The sequence below is a fragment of the Alosa alosa genome, chromosome 2 (genome assembly GCF_017589495.1).
Source record: "Alosa alosa isolate M-15738 ecotype Scorff River chromosome 2, AALO_Geno_1.1, whole genome shotgun sequence".
NCBI classification, from domain to species: Eukaryota; Metazoa; Chordata; class Actinopteri; order Clupeiformes; family Clupeidae; genus Alosa; species Alosa alosa.
This window is the reverse complement of record NC_063190.1, coordinates 30,096,267-30,111,980: the sequence shown is the minus strand read 5'-3', so window position 1 is coordinate 30,111,980 and position 15,714 is coordinate 30,096,267. Positions and strand designations below refer to the sequence as shown.

Here is a 15,714-nt window from a genome sequence, read left to right as displayed (position 1 = left end):
GGATAGTGTGGCATGCTCACGCGTTATGTCTCCTTGCAAACTAGACTATAGCGAAACCATTAATGAAAGCAAAGCAACTATTTACGTCTTCATAAAATAACAACTTGCCAGATATGCCTTCATGGACAATAACGTAGACAGCAAATTAAGATATTTTTTCGTTTTGTGGAGCTGCACCGGTAGCAAAAGCAGATTTCGATTTTCGTTAACCACTGTGTAGCCAAGCCTTATGCCTCAGGTCATTTTTAATTATGCATGATTTATTTTGTTATTAAATTCATAGGCTGGGATTCCTCTCAGCAACAATTATGTTTAAATGTAGCCTCCTGACAGAGCAATGTACAGTGGCAGAGTGACGCACAGTGGCTGAAAGTGGTACTAAAGTTTCACGCAGCTTCACGTCACGTAATGCGCAAATGAAGTACCCATTTCAAAGTAATGCCCACTGTATGTTTCGGTCCCTGTGATTATTTGTGAAATTGTGTAAACAGCCTTTTCAAGTCATTTGAGAAGGAAGGAGTGGTAGCATGCAAGCTCCTAAATTGACGCTTGTCTGAGAAATGGAGTTTTGGATTATGTTTAGCTTCGGCAGCTTTACAATGACTGAGGAAACCTAGAGACGAGTCCATAGCAACCAGTTCATGTGATGAATTTATTATTATCCAGTGTGCTTTGTTGAATGGTCTCAATGTTTTATTGTTTTATTTCATGTGAATACTATACTATTTACTAGAGGAGTAACTTATTTCAAGTAGGCTAATGCAGTTATGTGCATTTAGTTTCCATGCTTATTGTGTTTCCACAACAATGTTAGTGAGTAGATCTACAGACCGAACTTCCCGACCTCAAATGTTGTGGACGGGGTTAAGTTCGGTTCGAACTTCGTTAAGTTCGAAAAAACAAATACATGAATGAAGGTTCTAACTACCAAAACTGAGACGGAAGTTAGGCACTTTTCAGTTATCCTATAAGCAATATAATATTAGTTGTTGATGTTAATTATGGTAATGTTCTGTGTGTTTGTTTAGGAAATAATACATTGTGACCCACTGATGTCATTGTATTTAATAAAGACACGCTTTCCCCTCCACAAAGCTGATGTTAGCTCCAGATATAAAAGATGCAATTTTACAGTCTATGTATTTGTGAATTGTGGCTGTTTATGTTATTTTATATGAACAGACAGATTGAGATGCTACAGAACAAAACAGACTATTACAATCAAATTGTGGATGCAGTTGAGGGAATGATGAGATCAAAACACAGACCAATAGAAGAGGATGTAACACAAATAAGGAGGAAAGATGCTGCCTTTGCATATGAAGGTCGCAGATATGCTAAAAAATCTAAGTGTTGTGAGTAAATATACACTAATATTACAAACTGTTGATGACTACATTACATGCAAATGAGCAAGGCTTGAATGCCTTTGTAACTTTGTAAGGCTTTTTTCAGTGCTCGAATTACGTGGGAGCCAGAAGGAGCCGAGCTCCCATAGAGTGGGACTATTGTAATTCACTATTAGCTGGCTTACCCGCTTGTGTAATAAGATCATTACAGCTGATTCAGAATGCTGTAGCACGCCTGGTCTTCAATCAGCCAAAGAGGACACATGTAACTCCTCTCCTAGTTACTCTCCATTGGCTCCCTATAGTAGCCAGAATTACATTTAAATCTCTCACTTTGGCCTATAGGACACTGACTGGATCTGCTCCTAGTTATTTTAATTCAATAATCAAGCCTTACATCCCCAACCGCCCACTGCGGTCTTCTGATGAGCGTCTTATGTCGACCAGTCATAAAAACTAAGTCTAATTCAAGACTCTATTCCTCAGTGGTTCCATGTTGGTGGAATGAGTTGCCCAGTGCTCTCCGTTCCTGTGGTAGTTTTGGATCGTTTAAGAGGGGTCTAAAGACATTCCTGTTCAACATGAATATCACAAAAAAGAATCTCTAATTATTTAACTGGGACAAAAAGGATACCAGAGTCACACTTTTTTTTTCATAGTTTGGCCTCAGTTTAGCGCCATTCTTGGTCTTGGATTTTGTGAAATAAATGTCTAAATCTGACTTATAGTCCAATGCGACTTATACTCCAGAGCGATTTATAGTCTGGAAAATACGGTATGTCTTGCAACTCCGCCATTGACTATGAAAATGATAATAACATCAAATAGTAAGCCCAATTAGACGGTGGGCCGAGAGCTGCTATCTACTTTAGTTTTGTAAACGGTCATAGACAACAATAGAGGACTTGTTTTTTTTACACATTAAATAAATATTTTTTTCTCATTACAGTTTTGTTTGTTTGCAGCCTCGAGATGGTCATATACTTATAAAAAACAAATTTGAGTTTCGTGTAACTGACTAGCAAATATTTTGGAGTACTCAGAGCCTTAGATACAATGAACCAATCAAAAACTCGTATTCATGTCACCTGACATCTATCGTGAGCCCAGCAGGCGGAGAACAGAAGTCGTGAGGACCCTTGGGGAATGACATGCCTACCATACATTTCTGGTGGTTACGGATTGTTCTCAGGTAAATTGCCGTGTTTGGTTCACGTTCAAATTCATATTGTCCCTGTAATAGTTATGTTAAGTAGTTTTAAATGTCAACCATTATTTGACGTTTTACAGTTGACAGTCAAATTTGTGAGTAACTGTCGCTGTTAAAGGGACACCAGGCAACGTTTTTGTGTTAATTACTCATCTTCGTAAATCGGTATATGGTTAAATTACTCATTACAGGGCGAATGAAGACTCTAAAATGATGAAATGATGAAATGAAGACCGAGCGAGGGGGAGTTTTGTAGAGAAAAAGCATCAGGCTTGCCTGCTGTCCCTTTAAATTAGCTCGTAGCGATAATTAGCTGAAACGTTTGCTAGCTAGCTAGTTAATTCATGTCAGGCATCTATGTATAACTGTAGAAACGCTAATCTGCGGTGGTTAATGGTTTAGTGTTTAATCGTACCTCTATGTGAAACAGGACAAAGAACAACCATTTATCGTGCATTTGTAAAGCCTAATGTTGATGTTGTTCTAGCTACATGGCAGTAGGTTGGATCTAGTATGTGGGATTTATTTACTCATTCAGCAACTGTAGGTTGAAATTGAGATGATGAATTCAAAATGCTTCAGCTAGACTAGCACTTCTAAATGCCAGCGGTTAAAGAAAGTCAGCATTAAATGTCTTGTTGAGTCAGCCTATAAGTAGCTAGCAGAGGCACTCAATTGAACAAGTTCAGATGTGATAGTCATGGATCACTCCAATGCCAAGGTTTATGGTTCATAGTAGAACATTTTCCATTCTTAATGACGATTAAATAAGTTCAATTGACAATAATGATCTAAATCATGTTCTAAATAAAGATGCATGACTAAAATCAGAATATGGTGTTGCAAGAGGGTATTTTTCCATTTGACATGTAATTGGTCTCCCTCTCAAACACTGTTTTTTTTTTTTTCCCAAGAACAGTACTCAAGTTCCAAGATGCTGTGTGGTGCTAGGTAACGAGTCATCCAGTCGATGCCAAGGAATCCACTTTCAATCCTCTAATCATTGGTGATCTGTTAGAACCCAACAGTGCCAGCACCAACATCAGCTTCAATGAGAATGTCTTGTAATCCAGCATCCCCAAAACGCTTGCCAATGCAGGACAGGAAAGCCATTCTTTCACACAAACATACAGGTATTTGAGGGTGTTTTGGGACAGTAACCAGGTACGCCATGCTGTTGGAGGTGCAAACAAACGCTGCATCGCCATTAAGGTCACATAATAAGGAGCTGACTCAAGGGTTATAAAAGTATTAGTTTAGTTGTATAATGAAAGTACTGTTTTTATAGCCATCCATGTGTGTTCACTTCTGGTTCCTTGGCTATCAATTTGGTAACTATAACGGGCTACTTGACGTCTTTAGAACATTAAACATATCGGAGGTGTCAAATATTGACTTACTCCAGTCTAGATTTTTTGACGTTAATCACTCCTATGATGTATTGCTATTGTCTATCCAAAGTAAAGTGCCTGTTTCAAAGTTAACTGATGGTCAAATCAACCAAAAATCTGATATTGTTTGCATCTCCAAGTGGTCTGTGACGTATGTTTGTGTGAAAGAATACAGGTGTGAAACTCACCCAGTCTTTTCTTGTATGCGTCATTACTCCACCGTATCTCTTGAGGTTTGGCATAGTTGGCTTGATTAAAGATTGCTACATTTTAAAATCCACAATTTTTTTCAAAATGTTCAGGGCCTGTTCTCTTTTTTCTAATGCTAGTAGTCTCAATGCTAGTAGGGGGTGGATCATTCTGTTTTTTCTCTCTTTGATTGATAGGGGTAGGTTTATCAAATTATTTTTTTTAATTGTTCTTTTGAATTATGATGCTATTTGTGTTGTCGTACCTTTTCCAGACAATGTTTCCTCTCCAAAATCATTGTTATTCTAAACTAGAGTGATTTGGATATTTTGGGGTATGTTTCACCCCGTTCTAATTGCAGCTGTGCCAGTAAGTAAGTAACGTTTTATTTTTAGAGCACATTTAAACACAGCTCGCACTGACCAAAGTGCTGTACATAGCGCTTTAGCCAAAGAATAATAAAATAAAATATATACACTTAGATAATATGACATCAAGAGACTGTCATGTTTTAGGACCAGTGAGTGTGAGGAACAGTGCCCCAGACAATTAAGTAAGCCTATCAGCTGTGCTGATCCATTCAGGTGTCTCACTGCCATAGCTAGTACACAATGTTTAGGCATAAGCCATCTCCCTTGTGGACAGACTCAAAATGTCCTGACAAGTTGAGACAATTCTCTCAGCCTCCTCTTCACGGACATTCACTTGGTCATTGTCAATGCAAGGATCTGTTATCATGCCTGTAGTCCAGGCAAAGTTGAAGAGCTTATTTGGTATTAGGCTTGAGGCAGAGGAAAGTGTTAGCAAATTATACTAACATAACTAACACTTAATCTAAATCAATTCTAAAAGCAGTATCCACATAGTGGTGATTAATCAATCAAGAGGCGCTTGCAATGACTGAGCCTGTGATTCTCTGTGCATAGTAAGGTAAGGTAAGGTGCTCTGTGTGAGTGAGTGAGTGTCACAGTGATAGTGCAATGGTGATAGTGGTCATGGTGATAGTGCAAATGAGTAAGTCCAACAGTGCAACAGTGCAAGAATAAGTCTATATATCTATATATATATAACTATTTTAAGAAAAGGTATAAGTGTGGCCACAGTTTGGCTGTGGCATGGAGGGAGGGGTTATGCATATGTGCTAATATAGCACGCAAACAGTGAGGCAGAAAGACAGGACAAATGACTTCCTCAGTCTGTTGTGCAAGGCAGTGAGCGAAGTCTCCAGCTGATCAGGCTCTTCTGCTTAACAATAGTGCTGTGGCGTGGGTGACATTCATTGTCCAAGATGTTGATAAGTTTGTTCAGGGTCCTTTTGTCAGATATTGAAGTGATGCATTCCAGTTCAGCTCCCACTACAGAGCCAGCTTTCCTTAGCAGCCTGTCAATTCTCCAGGCTTTTGTTTTGTACACTGTTTTGTGTTCCTCATTGTCATTGTAAAATGATTTCATCCTTTGTAATACAAATAACGATATACATTCAATAAAGACATAATTTCAACTTTTAAATTCACCACTGTTTCTGTTCTATTAAGTTTACTTGGCTACTGTCTCAGTGTTAAAGGAACCATATGTAAGATTGTGGCCAAAACTGGTACTGCAATCACTTTCAAATTACTGTAGAGCGGTGTATCCCCTCCCCCTCCCCCCTGACTCGAGGTTGCCAACCCAGATGCTGAAACACTACTGACTTTGTGATTAGTAGATAGGTGGAGACAGGGGCGCCAGCTAATGGGATACTGTGCATACTTGGGAAGGTATGGTAGGCCAATTTGGTGTGAATACACACACACACAAGGGAAATGTTCTCTCGCTGTTGAGTAGCCTGATGGTACGCACAGTGCGTACGGACGTACACCTGCAGGCGCGCCTGGGTGGAGGCAGGGGCGCAGGTACCCATTTTTTGAAGGGTATGCAACAACAAATTGCGCCCGCCCCCAAAAAAAAAAAAAAAAAAACACAATCAACTAAACTAAAGTAAACAAAAGGCGAATAATTTACACTATTAGTTAAATTATTATTTTTTTAAGAAATTCTGCCAGTTTGAACTTGAAGTATTGTTAAATGGTGCATTGTCATTTTAAGAGAGTCTAATCGGTTCTCATAACATCCTTTTGCCAGTTGTTGCTCACGAAGGATAAGGCTGATCCAACTCTAGCCTTTGTTTGCCACATTATCAGCACATTATTAAGCTATTAATATTAGGATTGTTAGGAAATGGAAAAATGTAATGAGTTGTTGCTAGAGTGACATTTCTGTTTGCAGTTTGCCATTAAAAGTTCAGTATGAGCATGGTAGCCACCTAGCTATCTTAATGGAATAGGTCATGTTTCAATCGGCATATGCTTAGCAAACGCTAGTCAGTCTGTTAACATGAATATTTGCAAGCCTCCAAGCACAGACGTCACCTTTTAAATCCTACCTGTTGCTTTTCACCATCCACTTATTTAACTACTGTCGCATCCCTTGAATGCCATCTCATTTTCCCTCTTTCTTTTTCTATGTTCAGCCCCCGACAGCTTTTTTTGCTGTATTTATCTTTTTCCATAGATGAAAACTCACTACTCCCTGCTCACTCAGCGCTCACGGCGCCCCCACTCCCTTTTCTATGTCAAAATTCTATGATGGAATCTTATGAAATAGGGCACCTTCTCTAGCCTGTTAGTCCTCTAAAATGTTATTTAACATTGAGGAAATGCAGAAATGATTTAGAAATGTATAACAGTAGCTACATATAGAATATACCAAATATATTATTATTATTATTATTATTATTATTTTTACCATCGCTTTGGCGCCCCCACGGTGCTGCGCCCCTATGCGCCGCATATAGTGCATACCCACTTTTTGCACCACTGGGTGGAGGGTGGCGCATCAGGCCAAAACACAACATGACATGACAAAACACATCAACATCAGTTGAGGGTTGCAACTTCACTTTTTAAATGACAATATCCTGGCCAGACTACTGTTGTCAGTGATATAAGTAATTGAAATGAACATGATTTCTTAATGTCTAGTGACATATCAGGGCCATTTTATGATTAATTGAAATACATTTCTTACATACGGTTCCTTTAACACATCCAGGTTAACTTAGCTGTGTACTTTACCACTACCAACATGCTACCAACAGCTACTAAACCGTATGCACGCATGTCTTAAGACAGGGATGTCAAAGTCAAATACATTAGAGGGCCAAAAAAACAAATTTGCTACAAGCCAAGGGCCGGACTGGTTCAGTGTTTATTAAAACATACTAAAATGACTGCACGTAACCTATTGAACCAAGACGTGTACTGTATTTTATTTAATGATTAAATGAATAATGACTGTGACTGAAGTGCGGGCAAAGTTTGCACAGAAATGTACGATTTTTCCCATCCTCACCGACCTTGTCATAAAACTTGTTTAAATGATCATACGATGCTTCCTTGCTGCTTTGTCGTCTACATCAGACTTTCTCAAACTTCTTTGACCTGAGGCCCAGTCAAGGCATACTTTGGGGTCATGGGGCCCACCTACATGAACCCACCCCCCATCAAATTATCATAATGATATCACAATTATTATTATTTTTATACTATATTGCTATACATGCACTTCAAAACAGTCAATGTTTAAAGTGCTAAGATTGTTCACAAAAGTTTGTGAAAACATGCACATCACTGCAGTACTGCTTTACTAATGTAAAATATAATTAGGCCTACAATAGTTTCATTGTTTTTGCATTGTTGCATGATGGTTGCATGAGAAATACTTCTCAAAACAACAGCAGTTATATGGGTGCCCTTGTTTTGGGATGTTTCCCTCATGCAAGCATCATACACTGATAGAATATTAATATGCTAATTACATTTCATTTGAATGCCTGATTCAGGAAACACAATACCAGCTTTTGTGAATGGTAAATGGCGGATCAGATCATGCGTAAATCACTGATCTGGAGATCTTTAACTATCTTTAACTAAGACTAATTAATAGCTTTTGGCTGACTTTAATACTTAATGCCAAACAGTGTTTTATATAGTCTGTGCTCTGTTTTTTATGGAAGTTGCATAAATCCACGTTGTTCTATTAAATGTCGCGGGTTTTCGCGTGGAAGGCTCTGTAGAAATCTGACACCCTATTCAACGAAGTTAAACTGAAAGAGCGTGCCGTTCACAGACACCAGAATGAACGAGTTCACAGTAACGTTCATCAGACAGTAGTAGGCTAATACAGTACGTTCAGTTCACGTTCGCTCAAAATATGAACGAGTTCATGAACTTTAATTCAATGAACGTGTTCAGGCACAACACTGGGGAGGGGGGTAGCTGAAAGTTGACATCTGCCCTGACTGAATACTGATGAATAATGAAGCCGAGGCCCACTTGCGGTGCCGCAGTGAGTTCGTGGGCTTCCGTTGCATGGTGGGAAATGGAGTATTGGTGCGTGCAAAACAGCAGCCGACGGCTGTGGCCTGCGGGCCGGTTCTAATACTAATCAAATATCATCCCGGGGGCCGTAGATAATTCATTTTGGCCCGCGGGCCTTGACTTTGACATGTCTGTCTTAAGACATCTTAGTTCGGTATTCAGAGAATTTGACCGTTACGATTTTTAGAAACATTCTACTACGACATGTGCACGAAGGAACTAGGTAAGAGGCAGACAATGAATTTGTAATAAATAATTGTATTTTAAAAAACGTGTAGTAATGTCACTTTGAAGTCAGAATCTGTAAGAAAAGTTTGTTAGCCGCTCATACCGCCGCTGTACTTCCGGCATTTCGATGTGTACAGTTTGGGGTCCTGTCTAAGTTGTACGCGGTTGGCTGACATGAATCAATGACGTTAGGTACTCTGATTTGATTGGGTCAATGACTACAACTATCCGTGGATGTGCCCGAGAAGACGGTTAAAATAAAAGTTTGTAAAAATATATGATCGAACATGAGCTGCAAACAAATTTTGGTAGACATAGTGAAATTGTTTAAATCCATACAGAAATATGGTTTAGTCTATCGACGTCAATCAGCCAACAGCGTAGTAAACGTCGTTGGCCCACCGTCTAAATCTTACCATAAGCAGAGAATGTCTAATAAAGGTAGAACCTCGGGAAACTTCCGGTTTCTGAACTGGTTGCAGTTCCTTTTCTGGTTCCACATGAGGGCTCTCACGAATAAGTGCAGAATTAATGGAGGTCTATGGAGCTGTACCCCTCAAATCCACTTTTCTCAGGATATAATTTTTTGCCCAGAAATTTGAATGTTGCATGCGAAAGAGGGGATAGAGAAAATACACACCGCTGAGTATTATATTTTTTGAGTCACTTATTTGTTCTAAAATGCCTTTCAAATGCGTCAATGACGTCATTCATTAGCAGAAAGCTAGTGTGTCGTGGGCAACAACGACCCAAACTGTAAGAAATCGAAAGGACGTAAGTACTCGTTCATTCAACTTTTGACCTATAATCCATAGTGAGCTTGCAGAAACCACAATCAAATCTTCGATTTTTCAACGACAACCAGGTGAAAGAGACAAATTTAGCCGTCTAGCTCCATAGACCCCCATTGTTTTTGCACTTATTCGTGATCGCCCCTAGCGGAACTGCAACAGATTGCATGTACAATGGAGTTAATAGGGAGTGATGCGGCTCACCGTAAACGGGCTCTGCCATAAGACAAAACTATCCTGTTTAGCCTCGATTTAAGCCAGAGCAGAATTGGAGGTCAGGTGAAAATTATCCAGGAAAATCATAATGAAAATATACTGTATCAGAGGGTTAAAGGGGCAGTGGAGCTAAATAGACAGTGGGGCTAAAATAGTGGATGAGTTATGTGTGCCAGATTTATGTCTATACTAAGGATTTTTTTCACAGTGCAACTATTTTATATATATCATTTTTTTTTTTTACCCACTATGGTTCACTATGTCCGACTATGTACTTATGTATTATTAATCTAGTAAGACCTACACTTGTTAGTAGAGTAACTTGTGTCTATATATTTCAGACGTAGAAGATTTTGGAAATTTTCCAATTTATGCTGGGACCGAAGAAGAAACCATTGAAGAAAGACTCTTAAAACTCAGCAAAACAAGAATGATACCTAGGAAACCAAGGTAAGCATATATGCTGAGATGTCTTTTCTTTGTCTGGGTCAGTTCTTTAACATTTTCAATTACTTTAGTTTGTGTTATAATTATAACTAGATGTACCGCAGAGCGGTACAAAATATGACCGCCGCCCAGTCCAGCACATTTTTTCCACAAAAATAAATCACGCTGAAAGGCCTATATGATTCTAACTGTCTTACTAAATTGCATTATCCACACTCAATTCTCACTGGTATCTGCTAGACAACAAGTACCAAAACATGATTAGTTCATAGATTTCACATGTAAAATTGATTTTATACAACCCCACCCCCATCTTGCCTGTTCATAATTCTGAGAAATTCTTGAATTGTGTGCACGTTTATGTTTATGTGTGTGGGTGTGTGTGTGTGTGTGTGTGTGTGTGTGTGTGTGTGTGTGTGCGTGCGTGCTTGTGTGTTTGTCTGCGTATGTGTGTTTGTGCATGTGCATGCATGCGTACATATGTCTACTGTGTGAGTATGTGTCATACGTATGATTACTGTGAATGTATGTGTGTGCGTGTATCTGTTTATGCACATGAGTGGTTATGGAATGGGTTGACATGACCCCTTGAGATCAACATACAAAAAAAGAATGGTCCTTCTAAACCCTACGGTTCTCGAGATATTCACAGAAAACTGTGTCTGCCCTACCCTCCTTTCGGGGGGTCCAGTCCAGCGGGGGGGCTACAGATCAAAACGAAAAACGATGGTTCCATGCTATCCATGTGGGGTTACATGCCTACCAAGTTTCGTGTACCCCGGTCTTTCATTGTCCCGGGAATCCTTGATGGAAATTTGGACATGCGAAAAAGAAAAAAGAAAAAAAAAAATCTGACTAAACCTATATGACCACCGCTTCGCTGCGCGGTGGTCATAATTACACCATACATTAGTTTGTGTTAACAGTTATAATTACACCATTGTTACATTTCTTGAATCGAGGATCTAATCCAGGGTCTAGTGGCCATCTTAATATACAAAATCTAAAAGCTTTGATCTTTGAGCATTGACAAACGCATTGAATTGTTAAATGTGTTAAAAAGCGTGTTTATTTGGGAATAGCAAATATCAAAGACCTTTTCAGAATTCACTGAAAATAAAGATCACATGGTTTTTACTTAAGGTAATGTTGTGCATAATCTGGATGGAAATCTCTCAGTAGTCATCTATATTTAGTGTGCTTGCTTTAGCAACACTATTGTTCTTCTGAAGATTACTATCTTACCATAGTGTTGTAAGGCCAGGGGATTTTTCAAATTGAAAGAAACGCTTGCAGCAAAAAGCAGTTAAAGGAGTCTTTTACTGCCATTACAACGTGTGCTAATCAAGAGTTAATGTTAGCTAACATGCTAGTTTTTCTAGCTACTGCAATAAACACACACTGACCAGAAAATTTGGGACACATTCAGGCTTAGTCCACGAATTAATTAGCCTAGAAATCTAGACGCACCCTAGCGGCAGCAAATGTAATGTAAATGTAATGCAACTCGAAGTTCAAAAATTGAACTTCGATAAGGCCAATCACATCGTGTATTGAGTCGGTAGGCGGGCTTAACATAACGATTGATGGCAGAGTTGCAATGGTTCGGTGTGAATTCCCTGCTACTTAAAAACAAAAAAGATGGATGTGGCCGTTGGCGAACAGCGTGACACGAGTTAAGCTTTTTTTAAGTTGGCAAAAGTTTGAACTGGCTAACTAGCTCTGCTGGTGGGAAAACACATGGGACTCATAAGTTGTAGCGCTATCCTATTGCGTGCAGAGGGAATTTGAAAGACAACCGATTATCCCGCCCCCTCGGACTGAGCACTGCGAATGGTGAGTCCTCAGACCCTACATCTTGATGTGGGTCTGGCTCGTCAGGCTACAGTTAACACTCACATCATACAGCTCATTGTGCTCAAAGTTGATTGTTATAAGTTTCTCCACTGCTACCATCTCCATTTCTGCTGCTTGTTATATGAACTGCAGTTCAACAACTGCAGTGAGTTGGGAGAGAGAAAGCAAGAACACATAGGCTACTACTGGCCAAATCCTCTCCAATTGTTAGAATTGGACTCTGGGCGTTTGGGAACAGCTGAGGGAGGAGGCTACTTGAAACTGTGAGTTTCGGTCGGTGTGAGCGAGCGGACTTTCAGTTGACAGTAATTAACACCCTTTTGAACAATCTAAGCTGTGCGAACGTCAGAGGCGGTCCTACGCTGATGCATCATTAGTGAGACAGGAGGACAGCTGCATGCAATTCCTAGCAGAATAAAATAGTGGCTGCTGCTGAAGCGGCAGCATAGCGGCAGCCCTCGTTTCAGCCAGCCCGGCGTGTAAAGACGGACACGGTCAAGACAAGCAAGTTTACCTGTGCAAGTTCACCGCGCGACAGGCACCCGACAAAGGCAAAATGTGCCGTTCCACCATATCTGTTATCACCGGCCATTGCAGAAAACGGCATCATGCCAAAAGGGGCAGAAATCCCCTTCACCTCCAGGAACTTAAACGGTCCTCACCGACAGAAACCTCCTTCTCCATGGGCTTGTGGAACTGTCAATCCGCAGTCAACAAAACCGACTTCATAGCTGGCTATGCCAACCACCTTTCATTGGAACTCCTTGCTCTCACTGAGACTTGGATCAAACCAGAGAACACTGCCACCCGGCTGCACTCTCCACTAACCTTACACTATCCCACACCCCTCGCCTATCTGGACGAGGAGGCGGGGACGGGCCTGCTGATCTCCAACAAATGGAAATTCACCCCGCTACTGCCTTCAAAACAAATATGTCTCATTCGAATTCCATGCCATCACAGTGATCGCCCCAGCAAAACTCACGTGCTGGTCATCTACCGCCCTCCAGGCCAACTAGGGCGACTTTATTGACGAACTTGACACTCTGCTATCCTCCATCCCTGAGCATGACTGTCCGCTTCTTGTTCTCGGTGATATGAACATCCACTTAGATGCCCCAGGCTCAGCGGACTTTTGGCCCTGGTCCACTCCTTTGACCTCGAACTGGTTCAAAGCCCACCGACTCACAAAGCTGGCAAAGAGCTTGACTTGATCTTCACTTTCGGAACTGCAGCACAGACACCCTCATGGTGACGCCTCTCCATCTTTCTGACCACTTCTTCATCCAGTTCAGCGTCAGCCTGACAGAACAGCCTCCGGCTCCTCAGCCGATGGTCGCGTTCCGCAACATCCGAACCTGTCTCCAGCACTTCTCCTCTGTGGTTGCCTCGGTCTACCTCCACTCAACACCTTCTCCTCTCTGGAGGTTAATGAAGCCACTGACTCGCTCTGCTCCACACTGACCTCGTGTCTAGGCGAGCTGTGCCCTCTTACCACAAGGCCAGCTCGATCCAAACATTCTCATCCATGGCTAAATGATACCCTCCGATCATGGCGCACCAAACTCAGAGGCGGAGGAGAAATGGCACAAATCCAAACTAGCTGACGACCTCAAAAACTACCAGACACTTCTGACCTCCTTCTCAGCCAGCATCACTGCTGCTAAGACTGCTTTCTACAATGACAAAATCAACAAGCGCTACAGACACTTCGAAAACTTTTCTCAACCTTCAAATAAGCTACTCAACCCTCAGCTGCCTCCTCCTCCATCCAGCCTTACTGCAGATACCCTCGCCTCATTTTTTACAAACAAAGTGGCGGCAATCAGCAGTAAATTCTCTACATGCCCACTCAGCGCATCTGGCTCAGATGCCGCACTCCTACAACCTCTAGGGACTGCTGGAACATCTTTTTCAGCATTCGCCTCTCTCCGAGAATGAAGTGTCCAGACTCTGACATGCAGCCGTCCTACCACATGCTCGCTGGACCCTATACCCTCTGAGCCTACTTCAGTCCATCAGCCCGACCATCGCTCAGCTATCACACATGTGATCAATGCCTCGCTAACCTCCGGCACATTTCCAACAGCGTTCAAAATGGCCGGGTAACACCGTTAAAGAAAGCTTCTCTCAACCCTGCTCAAGTCGAGAACTACGCCCTGTCTCACTACTGCCTTTCCTATCCAAAGGCATTGAGCGAGCAGTCTCCAAACAGGTCTCTGACTTCCTTTCACAGAACAACCTTCTGGATCCAAATCAGTCTGGGTTCAAAAGCGGCCACTCTACAGCTTGGCTCTGCTGTCTGTAACAGAAGCCTTAAAAAAGCCAGAGGCGACCGCTCGGTCATCAGTACTCATTCTGCTTGACTTATCGGCTGCCTTTGGACGCGGTTAATCACCCGTATCCTTCTCTCTATACTCGCTGACATGGGAATCTCGGTTCTGCTCTCTCCTGGTTTGAATCCTACCTCACAGGGCCTTCGTTTAGCATTATCATGGCTTGGTCAGCTATCCGCACCTCACCATCTAACCACAGGGGTCCCCAGGGATCAGTGCTGGGCCCCCTCCTCTTTGCTATCTACACCACCTCCTTGGGACAGATTATCCGTTAGCCACGGCTTCTCATACCACTGCTATGCAGGCGACACACAGCTCTATCTGTCCTTTCCACCTGGCGACCCCCTGGTTTCAGCGCGGATCTCGGATTGCCTTTCAGACATAGCTACATGGATGAAGGCACACCACCTCCAGCTGAACCTCTCAAAGACTGAACTGCTGGTCATCCCAGCTAAACCTACCATACACCACGACATCAACATCAAATTTGACTCCCTGTCTGTTTCACCGACCAGGACTGCAAGAAATCTAGGAGTTGTTCTTGACAACCAACTAAACTTCTCGGATCATGTTGCCTCAGTCGCCGGGCATGCCGTTTTGCACTCTACAACATCACGGAAAATCAGGACTTACTTGACTCAAGATGCTACCCAACTTCTGGTTCAGGCAATTGTCATCTCCGCATTTCGACTACTGCAATGCCCTCCTGACAGGTCTCCCAGCCTGCGCCCAGTGAAACCACTTCAGATGATCCAGAACGCGGCGGCGCGCCTGGTCTACAACCAACCCAAAAGGGCACATGTTACCCCGCTGCTCATCCAGCTACACTGGCTACCTATGGCGGCCCGCATCAAATTCAAGTCTCTAGCTTGCCTACAAAGTAGTCTCGGTTCTGCTCCCACCTACTTGAATGCCCTCATACAGACTTACACTACCTCCAGACCGCTCGCTCCTCTGACGACGGCGCCTAGCTCTACCACCGGATGCGCTCAAGCCAATCAAACTTTTCTCATCTGTTGTTCCTCGTTGGTGGAACACACTGCCAGTTCCTACAAGGGCAGGGACATCCTTTTCCACTTTCAAAAAACTCCTGAAGACCCAGCTCTTTAGAGAACACCTACTCTCATAGCAACACTTACAACAAGTCTTACTGATCCTAGCACTCACCAGCCGTTTTAAACTGACAAGTAACTGTTAAAAACAGCACTCACCGGCGACTTATTCTTACTGTACTCTAATGTTTTTGTTTTTTTTTAAACTGTCCTAAAATTGTGAGAATTGT

At 41.9% G+C, this 15,714-nt stretch overlaps 1 protein-coding gene across 3 annotated transcripts in view; it reads left to right on the top strand.

Moving 5' to 3' along the window:
- Nucleotides 1–15,714, top strand: part of LOC125310242 — a 200,385-nt gene that overhangs the window by 43,485 nt on the left and 141,186 nt on the right. For all 3 annotated transcript variants that reach the window (XM_048267470.1, XM_048267478.1, XM_048267462.1), the window contains 2 exons: nucleotides 1,183–1,355; nucleotides 10,134–10,242. In XM_048267470.1, coding sequence (XP_048123427.1) covers nucleotides 1,183–1,355; nucleotides 10,134–10,242 — 282 coding nt within the window. The remainder of the gene's footprint in view (nucleotides 1–1,182; nucleotides 1,356–10,133; nucleotides 10,243–15,714) is intronic.